We start from the raw sequence: 17549 nt of genomic DNA on the forward strand, positions 1-17549 counted from the left end.
TTGCTTGATTTTACCAAAACAGAATGTGTCTGTTCTGTGCCGCGGTGTTCCAACACAATCAAACGACCTCTTAAGTATCTTCTGCTGAAGAATGTAGTTGCTAGCGCTTTCTCTTCACTTGTAATAAAATCTAAGTTGACGCTCGTTGACCTGGTTGCTAGTGTTTTGTGAAGCCTATTTTTGCTACTAATGACCTGGTTATTGCTACTAATGACCTGGTTAGTTTGTTCAATATGGTGTTGTAGCTGTAGTTATTTGTAAGTTGGTATTTATTAGTTACAATACGAGAAGAATATTTTACATTAGGCCACGTTTGATGGCACCGATTTTTTAGAGGGGAAACTTTTTCTAGGGTAATTTTACCCTGGAAAAATGACAGAAGGGTAAAATTCCCTTCTTCTTGTTTCACACCATGTTTGATGGTCTGGAACTTTTTTGAAGGGGAAAAAATGCCTAGTTTGATAGGCAGGAAAATTTTTTCAAGGAAAAATTTTTTGACCGTTTTTTGTCATGGTAAAAAACTGCAACTGACCTTCCACCACCTACACACAGATATGCAATTCAGCCATGGAAAAAATATTTAAAGCCATTCAATAATAGAGTTATTACATAAAACCCTGTGTAATGTACAACATAAACTCTAGAAAGTTGTAAACATCATCTATTAAAACTGATAACAAGCCATCCTCTATAAAACTGCACGAAAACCAGGAGAAGACAAGCAAAAAAAGAAGGTTCCGTTAGATGATCCAATTACTTCATAGATTAAAACTTGCAAAACTGTGAATCCTGTTAGCAGAACCGCGTGTGTTGAAAACGCTACATCGTTCAAAGCCACTGGAATCATCTACAAGTTATGGAATACCGAAACATTAGTTTATACAAAGATTAATGCTGCTAAAACAAATGTTCACTACAAACTTGCAACTTTTAGTTGAAATTCTAAGTAGTGCAACTAACTCCACAATCTTGAACAAACAAACAAAAATTTCTCAAATCAACCGAAGCTTCAATCAAGGGAGCTTGTGGGATCAAACCACCGAAGACTAAAATCCACAGAAAAACTAACAAAACCATTAGAAAAATTTTTGGAAGAGGACTGCAAGAATGTATAAACCTATGTCACACGGATACCGGTACCGGTATCCTATGGGTACGGGTACGGGTACGTGAATACGGTAATTTTCAAAATTTTAGGATACGCGGATACGGTGGATTTTATATTCTAAAAAAAAATAAAAAGGATAATAAAATAAAAAAAACATTAAATTAATAATTCACTCTTACAATCTCATAAGTCATAAGAAAGAAAGTCTCAGATTCTCAAACAAAACATTGTTCATGACCAATCTTATAAGTCATAAGAAAGAAAGTCTCAAACAAAACAAAAAATGTCGGGTTAGTAAAGTGGTTTGGATCGGGTCTGACCCAGACCCGATCCAAAACATATCCTGTCGTGTCTAAGTGTCGGTATCCAGGTGTCGGAGTGTCGACACCGGTACGTGGCCCATTTTGCCGTGTCCCTGTGACATAGGTATAAACACACACAGAGGATGTACTTTCAAAAAATTAAACTAAAAAAATGTCAAAAATTGACAGATGAACCTAATATGTATGAAAAAAATTCAGAAAATGCACCTGGACACTAATTCCTAAGTTCATGAAAATGAAAAAGGCAGTAAGCACAAATCATTAACGTTGTTTCCAACACATGTTTTACATGTACAGGACAAAAAACAAGCACATACATGATTACTAAATAATTGCAATGGTATGCAATCTCATTGGTTAACTATTTGTTCAAGCTGCGAAGAACTTGCCTGGGGAAGGAGTGAACCCAACAATGTTGCACAGAGAGCAGTAATTGCACCGGCAGTGATAATGTACCTAAAACAAAACGCAGATGAATTAAGCCAACCACAGTCATTTGGCTAACCTACAAAAAACAACACGATTTCCATTGAAGCTGACTTACACTGTCCACTGCATCCCATGGCTGGAGAAAGCAGATGAAATTGGTGTGTCAGGATCCATTGCATAATAAGGCACCAAACCAACTATAACCACAGATACCAGCATGTACAAGACACAGCATAGGGATTTTTCGATTCCAATTCCCAATGGCAAATCACGTTGTGGATTCTTCACCTGCAAGATAGGATGAGCGTCAAGCATGAAGTGACTACTGACTACAAATATCAGGCTATATTTACAATAAAAGCTTTGACTAACAAGTGCCTATGAAAGTTAATAACGAATTGTTTCTGCTATATCCAACTTCAACAATTTTTGTCACATGGAATGAAGCAAAAATGGGTTGAATGGCATTCATAATTACGTAAATAGCAATATACCTCCTCAGCCGTGCTTGCAACCGCATCAAAGCCTATATATGCAAAGAAAACAGTAGCGGATCCAGCAAGCATCCCATTAACTCCAAAAGGAAAGTACCTAGAACCACAACAAGAACATAGATTAAATCTCCAGCTTCAACCACCTTCAACAAAACCAAGAAATGAATTGAGAATTTCTCATAAAAATAGTTCCAATGCATATAGGAGAAAAAGTAAAAAGTGCATAACCATCTAGAGTGCACTTTTCCCTTACCCATTGGAAAGGGCATAACCAGGCCATCCACTTTGAAATCCAAGGACACTACCCGCTATGATGACAAAAATCATCACACAAACGTTTGCAGTGATAAATGCTGACCCAGAAAAGTGCACTCTTTAAATTAACATGTCCCAGACATAATTCTTACCAAAGGCTGCTCTTGCGACCCCAGATACAATGGCCTGATTCAAGGAAGGTAGGGCCACAGGCCATCATCAAAACATGCATATAGGGATATCTTTTTGGTCATTGTATCATATCATACTGTATTAACAACTGAAATTCTGGATTTAGTATGTTGGTAGTTCAACCATTGGAAGCCCTGTTTTTCTTGCTCCTGAAGTTGAGAGAACGTTCAAAACGATAAATGAGGCATGGCAAAAGTTAGTCCTACTGTAAAGTGGCCATAAGATTTCTACAACTGTGGCAGAGATCAGACAGCATGTTGGCGTTAATATGGAGGTCACTAGCATGGTTTCCAAGGTAGGCGGCATTGCCTCCAGCCCACTGCAAGCAAGTGGTCTTGAGTGGGCAGTTGGAGCCCACTGCACAGAAATCAGGGGGACAAGCTTTTAGGATGAAGAGGGAAAAGTTTCCATTGATAGGGATATCCACTAAGTGTGTAGTCTTGGTTGGGATTGCCTAAAACAGATTTGATTAAGAAATCTGAATACAACAGGAATCTTTAAGTTCTGTCACGACCTTAATCATGTAATGGCCATTGTGGCATCGTGGTAACGGTTAGTAGGCGTCATGGTCCTAGTTAGTCATCAGTTATGTTGATTTCAGTTATTCCATGTAGTGGGGGTTTCCCACTACCTTGCGAGAAGTTAGTTCCTGTTAGTGGGTTAGCCACGTTGCTTGTTTTGAGGCCTCCACTTCTGGTTATAAGGCCTTAGTTGTTAATGAAAGGTTCATGGTTCTAATTCCAATTTCTCTTACTTCCTTCCGTCTCTTCCTTCTCACTCTGCTCTCTTCCTCTTCAAAACTCTGTTCACAAGCAGAACGTAACAAGTGGTATCAGAGCCACACGATGGCTACATGCTCCAAAACCACCAACAGCAAAGCACCTGATGATCTGGTCCAACGGCTGGAGTCCTCCATGGCCGACTTTCGCCAAGAAATTAACCTTCGTCTTCAGGAATCTTGGCAACGCATGGAGCAATACTTTAAGCAAGCTGATCAAAAGTTGACCGACTTACAGGACGCGATGGCTTCCTGTCCTCAGATGGGCACAGACTCTGATAATCGCAGACTCTTAGGAGCACCACCTTCCCACCCCACCTCAACGGCAGCAACATCATCCGCTTCACCCGCTACTGCACAACCTCCCGTTCCCCCTACGATGCGGCGTTCTAGTGATGTTTCATTTCGCCTCCATTTTCCCGAGTTCACTCCGACTAATGCCAGATATTGGATTCGAAAATGTGAGCAAGACTTTGATGTCCATGACATTGAGGAACACCGTAAGGTAAAGCTCGCCGCCTCCATCTCAACGAAGAAGGAGACACTTGGCTGTCCAATGAACTGCTCCACCACAATGACCTCACCTGGCCTCAATTCGTGAATCGATTATGCGATAGATTTGGCGTTCAAGATTCTGAAACCGTCATTGCTGAATTCAACCACCTCAAACAAACAGGAAGTGTCGCTGATTCCATCAAGCGCTTCGAGGAGCTACAAGGACATGTGTTACGTGCTCACGTCACCCTGTCCGATAAGTACTTCATTTCCTATTTTCTTGGCAGACTTACGGACCCGCTTCAGCCCCTCGTTCGGGCCCACACACCCCTCACGATTCAGGAGGCCATGGCCAAGGCTAAGTTGCACGAAGCAGCCTTGAAGTCACTTGCAAAACACCAATTTCGTAGCTTGCCGTCCACCCCCTTCCCTTCCGGCGGACTGAAAACCCCACGGGATCAACATCCTGTCAAGAAGGATCCCACATGTTACCGCTGCGGCGCCCCTTGGGTTCGCGGACACTCTTGCAGACCTCGTCCGCATGGTGAAGCTCACGTCTTGGATGAAACCGGTTCGGATGAGGGCGGCCTCGAGGAAGACCACCCACTCACTAGCCCCGGATGAGCAACTTGTGGAACTCTCCATGCACGCCATTAATGGGAGTACCGGCCGAGGCACCTTAAAATTGAGGGGGCACATCCGTCAAAAGCCAGTCTTGATTCTATTAGATACAGGGAGTACCGAAACCTTTCTTAACTCCAAATTGGTTGATGCTCTTAACCTGGATGTCCTGGACGACCCGGATATGACCATTGCTCTAGCCAATGGCACCAGAGTCCGGTGCTCCAAAACTTGCCCTGACTTGAGCTGGGAGATGTGCGGCAGTCACTTTCGACGTGATTTTCGCATTCTTGATCTTGGTACTTACGACCTTGTCTTGGGTACTGATTGGATGCAGGAGGTGAACCCCATCACTTTCGATTTTGTGCAGTCCCAGGCCACTATTAAAAAGAACGGGAAGGAGGTTATTCTCAAGGGCCATCGTGGTGATTTAAAACACTTGGAGGAGCTCAGCTGTCTCATAGATAGTAGTACTTCCCAAAACATCAACATTCAGCAGATCGAGCACGTGGCTTGGGTATTTCAGATCAACCACCAGCTGCCAGCGCTTTCACCATCAAATTCACTTGGATTTCCTACTTGCAGCAGATCGGACCTCCCCATGGATTTCCAAGACAGGCTGCATTCCTTGCTTCGCTCCTTCGGCGACTTGTTTGAAGAACCCAAGAAACTCCCACCTCAACGTTCTCATGACCACGGGATCACACTAGTTTCGGGGACTCCACCCATAGCCTTCCGCCCATATCGCTACTCATACCACCAAAAACGAGAGATCGAGGTCCAAGTGCAAAACCTATTGGATGCTAGGTTCATCCGCCACAGTCACAGTCCTTTCGCCTCGCCCATCTTGCTTGTTAAAAAGAAGGATGGTAGCTGGCGACTGTGTGTAGATTACCGTCAACTCAACTGTCGGACGATCAAGGATCGATATCCGATTCCAATCATTGATGACCTTCTGGATGAACTACATGGCGCCAAGGTATTCCCCAAGCTCGACTTACGGGCTGGGTACCATCAAATCCGTATGAAGGAGGAGGACGTGCCTAAAACGGCATTTCGGACGCACCAAGGTTATTATGAGTTCAGGGTGCTACCCTTTGGTCTTAATAATGCCCCGGCCACCTTTTAGTCCTTAATGAATCAGGTTTTGGCTCCATTCTTACGTCAATTTGTCCTGGTATTTTTTGACGACATATTGATTTACAGTCGCGAGTGGACCTTGCACATTGACCATCTTGCGATGGTGCTAGAGTTACTACGCCATCAACAATTCTACCTCAAGTTATCCAAATGCGAGTTTGGCATGACTAAAGTTGATTACTTGGGACACGTCATATCAGGCGAAGGAGTCAGTACTGACCCAAGGAAAGTGGAAGCCATACTGAGCTGGCCCACACCTAAAACCGTCCGAGAGTTGAGGGATTTCCTCGGCTTATCTGGTTACTACCAAAAATTCATACGGCATTACGGCATGGTGGCGCAACCCCTAACTAACCTCCTCAAGAAGGACGCCTTCTGCTGGTCTCCAGTCGCAGATGAGGCTTTCACAAATCTCAAGCATCTCTTATCCACTTCTCCCATACTTGCATATCCTGACTTTAATAGTGGATTTGTCTTGGAAACAGATGCATCGGAACGGGGCATAGGGGTGGTCTTAACTCAACATGGGCGTCCAATCGCCTACATGAGTGAAGCATTAGGTCCTCGCAATGCTGGATTGGCCACCTATGAAAAGGAGTTGATGGCTGTCCTATCGGCAGTGACGCGTTGGCGACATTATCTGGAGGGAGCCCATTTTGTGATCAAGACGGATCATCGCAGTTTACAATTTCTTACGGATCAGAAGGTTCATACAAACTTACAATGGAAGGGTGTCTCTCGTTTGATGGGGCTGAACTTCTCTATCACCTATCGAAGGGGATTTGATAACAAGGCAGCCGATGTTCTTTCACGCTTCGCTAACACAAACAACATTCCAAACGAGGTTAGCGCTATATCCTCAGTCATTCCAGCCTGGAGGGCTTCCGTTGAGAAGACTTATATTGGGGACACCAAGGCAACTCAAATCAAAGAGGAGTTATTACTAGCTCCTGATGGCAGGCCCAAATTCAAGCTGCAACATGGCTTGCTGCGTTACAAAAACCGCCTCTATATTGGCTGTTCTAGCAATCTTCGCCACGAGATTATTCAACAATTACATGATGCAGCCATTGGAGGGCACTCGGGCAGGTTAGCAACTTATAAACGAATCAAAAGACATTTTTATTGGCCTGGCCTCAAGAAGGAAGTAGATCAGTACGTTGCTAATTGTGACACATGCCAACGTTGCAAATCTGAAACCGTGGCAAACCCCGGTTTACTTCAGCCCCTACCAATTCCAGCAGGCAATTGGAAGGACATTGCGCTTGATTTCATCGAAGGATTGCCTCGTTCGCAAGGCAAGGATGTGATATTAGTGGTGGTGGATAGATTCTCTAAGTACGGCCACTTCATTGCCATGGCGCATCCATTCACTGCCATTCAAGTGGTGCAAGCTCTCTTCGACAATGTGTTCAAGCACCACGGACTTCCGAAAACAATGGTCTCAGACCGAGACAAAGTCTTCACCAGCAATATGTGGCGTGAGCTCTTCAAAAGATTCGGCACCCAGCTGGCCCTTAGTTCAGCATATCATCCCCAATCTGACGGCCAAACAGAAAGACTCAATCAATGTCTCGAACATTATCTAAGAGCAATGTGTTTCAATCGACCTAGCACTTGGAACACTTGGTTGTCACTAGCTGAATTCTGGTACAATAGTTCCTACCATACGGCCATCAAGAGTTCACCCTTCGAGGTGGTTTATGGTTACTCGCCACCTCCCATTCCTGGAATTCACAGCGAACAGCCCTCTGTAGCCGTGGTTGCAGACTACACCACCAGGCATGCTCAAATGGTGCGCTTATTATCTGACTCGCTCGTTCAAGCACATAACCGCATGAAGATTCAAGCTGACAAACAACGGAGTGAGAGGGACTTTGCTGTAGGAGACTGGGTGTTCTTAAAGCTCCAGCCTTACAGGCAAAGCTCACTAGATATCCGTACCAACCTCAAGCTTGCAGCCAAGTATTATGGGCCCTTCTGTGTACTAGCCCGGATAGGATTGGTGGCTTACAAACTCGACCTACCTCCATCCTGCGCAATCCACCCAATTTTTCATGTGTTGTTACTAAAACGATGAGTTGGGGAAGGACAAGTACCAATCACTACACCACCTGTCACTGATAAGGAGGGCCTAATTTGGTCTGAACCTGAGGCAATACTGGATCGCCGTTTGGTGAAGCGTAACAATGCGGCAGTCGTCCAAGTACTTGTTAAATGGGCCAATTTACATGATGATGAGGCGACATGGGAAGATTATAAAGCAATTAAGGCTCAATTTCCCATCATATCCGAATTGAATCAAATTGCTATTCTTGATGACAAGAACAGTTCCGAGGGAGGTCGATTGTCACGACCTTAATCGTGTAATGGCCATTGTGGCATCGTGGTAACGGTTAGTAGGCGTCATGGTCCTAGTTAGTCATCAGTTATGTTGATTTCAGTTATTCCATGTAGTGGGGGTTTCCCACTACCTTGCGAGAAGTTAGTTCCTGTTAGTGGGTTAGCCACGTTGCTTGTTTTGAGGCCTCCACTTCTGGTTATAAGGCCTTAGTTGTTAATGAAAGGTTCATGGTTCTAATTCCAATTTCTCTTACTTCCTTCCGTCTCTTCCTTCTCACTCTGCTCTCTTCCTCTCTTCAAAACTCTATTCACAAGCAGAACGTAACAAGTTCATTGTCTTTCTAAAACAAGAATTGACCATCTAGAGCCATCGAGATTGAGGACGGAAGAAGGCAAGGATCACCCATGAAGCAGCGGAAGGAAAAAAGCAGATGGCGATGAATAGAAAAACACAGAATGCAGAATAGGGATGGCGTACCTCAACTTCTTTGAAATACCACGACGACGGCTGGAGGCAGAGCAGCGGCGGTGGTGGAGAGCACGGCGAGCGGACGACGGCTGGAGGCTGGAGCGAACGATGGTGATGAGGAAGACCTAACGGGCAGAAAATTTGTCTCCGCCAAAAAGTCAGACCCTGGTCCGACTTTTTTCCAAGGTAATTTTACCCTGGATCCAACCTTTTACCCAGGGAAAAAAACCTGCGCTTGCTGGAATCACGAAAAGCCGTACAAGTTCGGCAACTTTACCCTGATGCACAGTGAAATCCCTATGCAGGGTTGCTGTTAATGCCTTAGAAAAAGAAAAGATATTCATCCTGCAAAAGATTTTGTCAATCTGATTGACGTGTGGTGATAAAATAAATGTGCCTAATGGGGGTAAAGATTATGATTCCTTTTCCAAAAAATTAAGAAAGTACGAGGGCCATTCTTTATGCTTTGTTTGGTTGGAGGAAAGGAAGGGATGGAAAGGGAGGGAATGGGAAGTGAAGGGAAGGGAAGGGAAGAGAAAGGAAAGGGAAAGGAATGAAATGGAAAGGAATAGAAAGAGTTGATTAAAAAGTTTGTTTGGATAGAAAGGGAAGGGAAAGGAATGGAATGGAAAAAAATACTAAATAGCACATGGATTTAGAAAGGAGGGGTAGTGTGGGAATAAAAAACTCTTCCACTTACCTTTCTTTCCTTTCCCTCCCAATCCGTCCGATTTGGGAGGGAAGAGATTTACACTAAACAATCCATTCCTTTCCTTTCCTTTCCTTTCCCTCCCCTTGCAGCCAAACACCTTTTGCTCCTTTCCTTCCCTTTTCTTCCTTTCTAATTAGTCAACCAAACAAAGGAGGGATTGCTCAATCCCTCCCTTTCCCTCCTACCAAACAGGCCCTTAAAGTCTGCAAAAAAGGCAAACCCTCTCAATTTCTAATCCGTCTTCTCTCTCCGCTCTCGAACCCTGTTCTGTCTGAGGTTTGCAATGTGCAGAGGTTTGACTCCAGTCTCTCCGACCTTTGACAACTCGCCAAAACGCCGGCTATGAAGTTGGCATGCCTCCACAAACTTTAGAGGGGAAACTCAAAGCCAAAGACGTTCAAAAACAAAGGAAAATGAAGTTCAATAGTTTTTGTCAAATAAAACTGGAGTCCTTGAAGAGAAAATGGAACAACCAGATCTCTGGTTATAGCAGGAGAAGAAAAACACCAGAAAAAGACCTGGTCTCTCTCTCTCTCTCTCTCTCTCTCTCTCTCTTTTTCCCTTTTTTTTGTTTCATTTTCCCCCTTTTTGTTTTATTGCCTTTTTTCCCTTTTCTCAGGCCTTTATTTTTTCATATCGGCACGATTATCAACCTTTGTTTTTCCAGAAATTCTTCAAGCCGTCTTGCAGGTTGCTTTCTGAGTGTTTGTGCATCTTCTTCAGGCTTCTTTATGAGGGTTCAGAAATGAGTTTGTCTTTATTTTAGTTAACCTCACAATTCTGTTGTTTCTGATGTTTGAAGCATTTCACGAACCATAAGTGTGCAACAGTTCATTTGTGCAGTAATGTTTTAGATTGACAATAATGGGAATCCATTGTGAAACTTCGGTTCGTATTTAAACTGTGGCAAATAAGTTTTGTTTAATAGTTAAAACGCTTTAAACGAGTCGAACTACCCTATCAAGCTCGATCCAACCTCGTCAAGCTCGACACAGTCTATTCGAGTCAAACTCGAGCTGACCTTATCAAAATCATTTCAAGCTCGAACTGACCTTATCAAAATCATTTCAAGCTCGAGCCAACCATGTCATGCTCGACCCAAACTCAAGTCGAGAAAGATGAGTCCAGTCAAGCTTGATCTGGCTGAGCTTGAGCTTTATTTCTACAGGCATCTATCTTTCTCTCTCCAGTCGTGGGGTAAGACCCTATTTGTCCATCTTGTCGTGGGGCAGCCCATGTCTCCCTTTTGTTGGACGAGCATGTTCATGAACACTGGGATGGGAAGGGCAACCATCGAGAATGCGGATGCCCCTGCAGAGAGGCAGTATGCACTCCTGCAGGCTTTCATTTATAGAATCATGAGTAGTCATCATAAGACAGAAGAAAATAGATCGGTTTCGCAGGCTCAACAATGAGTGGCCCTAGAGACTTGAAGGATTATTATATGGAAGAGCAAGTAACATTCGGGAATGAAGGTTTGTGTATTGAAGGTGATCCTGTCTATTAATACAGTGAATAAAGAATTTTCAAGGTTGGAGTTTATTGTGATCTGTGTTTACTTGGACAGTGATCTTCATGAACCTGCATCTCTCAAGGATAACAACGATGAAGCAATGGAGTTGCCTATGATGAAAATACTATCATCATTCTTTGTTCCATTTGACTTTTTGCTTTATGTTCATCGTAAGTACGGTTTTGAAATATTCTCACTAGAATCTAGGGCTTTGCACTGGTACTCATGCACAAAAACTGCAGAAAATGCTAGAGAATGATCATCAACGAAGGGTTTATGAGCTGCCCTCACATTCATTCTACAATGAGAAAATTGGCAAAAAGAGGATCTCGAGGCTATGTGTATTTAGCGTTTATTCCTTAAGTCTAGAACTAGAAATTTGTTGTTTGTCATGCAATGCTCTTTGTTTCTTCATAAAGTATTTGAGAACTCGTTCCCAAATAAAAATCTTTAGTTACACGACAATAAGAGGAAAAGAAATACCCCAATTTGTCATCAGTAATAACAAGCCAAACCAACATCTTGAAACCAATTGTTAATGAGATCTCCAAACATGAAAACTACTGAAAATGTAGATAAAGAGAGGGAAAAAGCAGAATAATATGGAGACAGAAACCCTAGCCAAAGAGCACGATGTTCTCCTTTAAGGAGAGAGAAGGAAGTCTTGGAATCAGCAAACCTTCCCATACTGTGACACCATCATGGACAGCATAGGGGCTCCAAAAGCTCCAATTCCTGCCTGGTTGGCTCCTCATTTCACATGGCAGAGCAGAAAAGAAGGGGGCCGAGTTTTGTGCAGCACTCTATTTACAAAAATTTTGTGCATGGGGTGGAGGGGGGAGGAGTGTGTATGGGGCCCACAACTTATGTTCTAATATTGTTCTTAATAAAAAAAAGACATGTATCTTCTTGTTCTAAATATCCTTCCAAAGTACGGAAACCCAAAACATGTCTTTTCCTATCATATTTTCAGTTTTCTTATGCAAAAAGAGAGGGGTTGAAGAAAACTTGGTCGTCAAACAGAAATAAGGAGAAGGTTGGAAGAAAGAAAGAACAATTGCAAAGCTCATGGGTTGGTCGAACAGTTGCAGAAAAATTAAAGGAGAAAGGCAAGGAAGAAGTGAGCACATATTCCTTTTGCATCGGAGTTTCTTCTTATTCTACCTTGCGTTCCATATTTTCACAATACCAATGTGTTCTGTAGGCTCATAATTCTTTTTTGACAGATAGACGTTTGAAGAAATGAAACGAACATAGATACCACACTATCATGCACACTATCACTCAGATGTTCATCGACATGGGTTGTAATAGAATCACACACCATCACTCACATGATCTTGCACACACTATCAACCAGGTGCTCTTCCAATAAGGGGTTTAACGGTTGGCCGATGCCTACCATTTGTGGTTGGCGATGGTCCCATGTTACACACTATTATACACCTCTTTTAGTAGTCTAGTGTGGCACAAACTTACTTGCAATCTATTACTTGGGTACTATGTGATGAGGGTTACAACAGTTGGTAGAACATACTTGCATCTATCACTCATGTTCTATGCGATGAGGGTTTTCACAGGTTACCTGTGCAGTCTGTGTGGTTGTGTGACAACATTTTGTCACCCACATAGTATCACATACTCTTGTCCAAGTCCTATGTGATGAATGGGTCTAACGGTTGGTCAATACCTATTAGTTGTGGTCACACAACAATTCTGTGTCATATGCACACCTCTTCTAATAGACCAGTGTCGCACATGCTTTCTCACACATACTGTTGTTTGGGTGCCTGCGATGAGGGTCATATCAGTTGGTCGCACATGCTCGCATATACTTTCACTTAGGTGCAGTTCGTGTGGTTGTCCGACAATATTTTGTTGCTTACATAATATCACTTAGTTCCACTCAAATGAGCTGTTTAACTGTTGGCTCCTGTTGTTAGTGTGGTCGTGCAATTGTCTTATGTCATATACTCTACGGCATGCCTCTTCAATAACATGTCATTGTTGGAGGATAGTGACTCTAATATTGATCATTAAATCTCATGCACTGCATAAGGGATGGTTGTCATCATTTCATCAAAGATGACAAAGAGAGCCAATGTTTCTTAGATGCAGCTGAATGCTACAATGTTAGAGGGAAATCTTCAGCAGAAGACATGACTCTCAATGATGTTTCTCGTGAATGCATGAACGATTTGCCTGCATATAATATCATTGTAGTCTATGCGATAGATAAAGGAGGTAGAATCTGTGTATGTTTAGAAGTATAGTTTGACAACGAGTATGACACTTATAGATTCTACAATTCTTATGCTTTGGGACATAGATTAAATGTAGAAAGTGTATGAGTGATTAACATGCACACGACGTTGTTATGAAATACTATTATTTGTTCAAAGGAAGGGTGGAAGAAAGCATGTGAAAGTGTAAAGAGTGGCAGGATTAATGCAAGATGTGGTTGTGCAGCCAAATTAATGTTGTGGAGGTTTCTCATGAAAAAAAAGATACATTCATGTATGCACATATGACCACAACCATCCCTTAGTATCCCTCACACAAATTGCATGCTGTGATTGAAAATAGGTCACATGCTAAGTTAAAAAACTTGTTTCAAAGAGTGTTTCTCAAAATGTATACTAAGTGTAAAGATGTAGAGACATTCGAGTCTACATGTAAACAAATGATTCATGCCTATGACCTTGAAGAGAACCTTTGGCTTCAAAAGTTGTATACAGACAAAGAAAAATTGACATTGATATACAAAAGACAATATTTTTGCATAGGTATGAGCACACAAGAGTTTAGAGCATGCACGTTGCATTGAAATAAGGAGTCTACTCTTCTTATCAATGTATTGATTCATGGAACAATATGAATTATTTGTCAATGGCCTTAGGAAAAATGAGCTTGAATAAGATGTAAAAAGCTACAATTCACAACCTCAAACTCTGGGTGTGAATATGTTGGTAAGTGCTATATATATACCAACTATGTTTGAGCGGTTTAAGCAAGATGCCATTCAAGCAACTAACTGCTACATAGAATTAGATATGCAAGAACCAAAGGCGCTTAGATAGCATGCAGTATGGTACTAAGAAGAGTCTTTTAAAAGGAATGTTGTGTATATTACTTACTGTGTTGAAATCAGTGTCATGTAATATTCTTGCAAAAAATATGAATTCAAAAGCATTTTATGTTATCATGTGTTCAAGACTCTTGATTTGGAGAACATTAGAGAAGTACCGAATGCATATATCATGTGAAGATGAATGGAGAATGCAATTGAGAGTGCGATAGATATGCTATATCATATAATTAAGAGTTTTATATATGTTGTTGATAACTGCTTTGTACAAATTATATCATGAAATGTCTATTGGTTTAGAATTGCCCTCAATCAATGATATCTTGTGTCTCAGGCATTGACTACTATTCCGTTGTGCCCCTAGTTGCCAACAAATTAGAATAAGGAGACACTATCTCTGGGGTATTGTTGTAACATCATCTTGTGTAAATTTTGGGTTCCAACCATAATAGAGGTCTTCCATGAACTTTATCATAAAGACATTGCACTCACAGTTGTCTTTTTGTTGGAGACATTCCACATAAATATCTTGTAGTCATGAAACTCATAATAGAACGCTTTTGTAAAGTTATTATAGTGTCGAAGAAGTAGAACATGTTAGGGTCCTCAATATGAAATACATTCAATTGAAAATTGTTCTCCTTATTATGCATACCAATGTTGTTGCATCAAACAGTTGCTGCTCGAGATCAATGTAGGCCAGTGAATTATGCATCTATAGGCGTTTCTTCTTGTTGTTGATGATGTATACCACCCAATATTTTACGTTGACCCACAAGCATGGAAGAATGTGCTAAAGCATAGATACAATTACATAAACATCATACAAATGAACCAATTATACAAGTGGAAACAAATGGAACAACAAATCAGACATACCATTTCACATTATTTAGTCTGTCGACTAACACAAAAATATCGAGTTATTGTGCAACTCTTTAGCAAGTACAATTTTTGAGAAAGTGTCAACAATTATTCATGGCAAACAAAGCTATAGCAATAAATATGTGCTAGTGTAAATCTACCATAAAATGTGAGGTCAAAGTTATCCTAGTGTGGTTATACCAAAGCGGCCCTAACATTTTTGTATACTCATTGACAACCTATATATGAACAATAAATCATACATGTACGACACTCACACCCGACGATGGTGAATAGGATAATGACCTCATTACTGATGTTATTTTGAGGCAAAAACTCCTTCTCAATAATAGCTATAAAAGTGTCCGCAACTGGTTGATTCCTCATACTTGTTTGGGTCTACACCTTCCTCCCACAGTTTGTTTGTTTGGATTGAGCGGTTTTTGACCTGGTTCTCGATGCTAGACATCCATTTCCCTAGAGCTTTCTACTTCTTCTCCTATTTCTTTCAACTACTGCAAACCCTAGTTCTTTAGTAGCGAGTTGCCTTTTTATATGATGCAAAGGATGCAGCCCTGATACTTTTTTTAATAACAGACACATTAAAAACTAGTTTGTGTGCCTGTCAGATGCGACTGTATCATATGCCCATCTTAGATGACACAATGATATTCTCTACAATATCCTCAACAATCTGTACAATGGTTAGCATGGATGTTGAGTGTGATAGGCATCCAATAGATGTATATGTGAGCTCAATAGTAAGTATAATATCTGCTCCTCCCTCTCTTTTGGTTTGCTTGGAGCCAATGCCTAGAACAATGTGAGCAGTCATTTCCAATCGGTAGCGCTCATTGGGTAATGTGTCCTAATCTCCAAGCATGTACTATCAAGGCACACTGCTAGACATGCTTGACTTTTTGTTCACATGCAAAGCTTGATAGTTAGCCCAATTGTGAGTTCGATAATAAACATGATTCGGTTTTGGGAAAGTGACTTGAGTTAGTTGGTAATATCATTTGAAAGTGATGTCTACAATGATATTGTTTGATAGTGAGTCCAAAAGTGATATTGTTTGATAGTCAGTTTGATAGCGAGTACAATAGTGAGTTGTGTTGTTTAGTTCCATATATGATCATGAGTTTGATAGTTGGTTCAATAGTGAATGCCTAGTTAGTTTGATATATAACATGATTGTAAGTCTAATCATGGTTTGGTGGTTTAGGCAATTATAGCATTCAATAATAAGTTCAAGACTGATATCATCTTGTAGCAGTTTAGTTCGACAGACAATCTGATCGTAAGTCCAATAATTGGTCCAATATTGAATGCTTTGGTCCATTTGATAGCCAGCCCGATATAGTCTATGTGATCCAGAGCATCAATATCAATTCAATGGTGATATCGTCTGATAGTCGGTTGGATAGTGAATTCCATAGTGGAGAACACTACATTGTTCGATAGTCGGTATGATTGTGCATCCAATGATTAGTAAGAGAGTTGTGTGAGTTTTGTGTTGTATTAGAGTTTTATATTGCATTATCTTATACAACAACATACACAATATTAACATGCTGGTTAAATGCTTTTGCTAGAAGATTCTGAATTAGTACCACGTGATTTGTGGTTTTGGTATTCAACAAGTACATGACAATAGTTTTTCCAAAAATGCTTCATGATCTCTTCCTGTGTAAATCTCAAGTTCCTCCACGAACTTCATTACAAACACATTGCAATCATATCCATTGGTTTTCTAGGGACATTTGACAGGAAATAACTTGTAATTCATGACCTCAGCGACCATCCCTTGTTCTAAGAAACTATATTGTCGAATAAGAAATAAGTTAGTACCATGACATGAAATCTATTATGTTCAACATTGTAGTCTTTAACAGGCACACCAATGTTGATGCATCGAGCATTTGTTGTTTAAGGTCAATGTTGGTCAGCAATCATGTGTTTTTTCTTGTTGATGGCGTATAACACCCAATGTTTGGATTTGTCCCATAAAAAAGAAACAATGAGCTAAAATATAAGCCAAACATAATAAAAATCATATAGTGAAAGATTATCAAACATATCGCACTAATCACATGATTGGAATCAAATCTAACACCAGATATTTCTCTACACATAATGTACCATAAGCATTATGCACATGGCTTGAAAAAGGATGTAAATGAACATGTGTAAAACTAAGTATGATAGTGTGTGCGAATGTATAGCTCCATAGTGCTAGTGACATCTTATTCGACAAGTACAACAACATGTATAATCGAACAACTCTATCGTACAACACAAGTACAAATGCCATGGATTGTCCAATGCATGCATTATGTTGTGTGAAGGTACGTGCAATTCTATGTCATTGATTTAGTGTGTCATTGTGTGCATCCAATGGTTAAAATAGTAATATGTAGCCTTTGAGAAAGTGACATCTTAACAGACAAGTATACCGTAGGTCAATTCTACATATCAAATGAGATTATACCCAATTGAATGTTATTCGATAATGAACCATTTGAATGATTGTAATCGCAACTAGTGAAAGATGACATTTATGAAAGTTATTTGCTCGATTGAATTCAATCAATGGGTCATTATGGTTACATCCACACACTATCCAGCTATGTTTGTTATGACCTTCATTTATACATTTGGAGTTGAGTTAGTTATTACATCTATGAAAAATCATTTGGATGATTGTGGTCACAAATAATTAGTG

At 41.0% G+C, this 17549-nt stretch overlaps 1 protein-coding gene across 1 annotated transcript; it reads right to left on the reverse strand.

Annotated features, from left to right (window-relative positions):
* Positions 1-1781: 1781 nt before the first annotated feature.
* On the reverse strand, positions 1782-2694 carry LOC116259508 (cationic amino acid transporter 2, vacuolar-like). The gene is made up of 4 exons (XM_031637372.2): positions 2608-2694; positions 2355-2451; positions 1976-2148; positions 1782-1887 (listed from the first exon to the last, which is right to left on the reverse strand). The coding sequence occupies exons 1-4, from the start codon at positions 2679-2681 to the stop codon at positions 1782-1784; spliced, it is 450 nt and encodes a 149-aa protein (XP_031493232.2). The 5' UTR covers positions 2682-2694.
* Between the last annotated feature and the right edge of the window lie 14855 nt (positions 2695-17549).

Source organism: Nymphaea colorata, chromosome 8, assembly GCF_008831285.2.
Source record: "Nymphaea colorata isolate Beijing-Zhang1983 chromosome 8, ASM883128v2, whole genome shotgun sequence".
In the NCBI taxonomy this organism is placed as follows: Eukaryota; Viridiplantae; Streptophyta; class Magnoliopsida; order Nymphaeales; family Nymphaeaceae; genus Nymphaea; species Nymphaea colorata.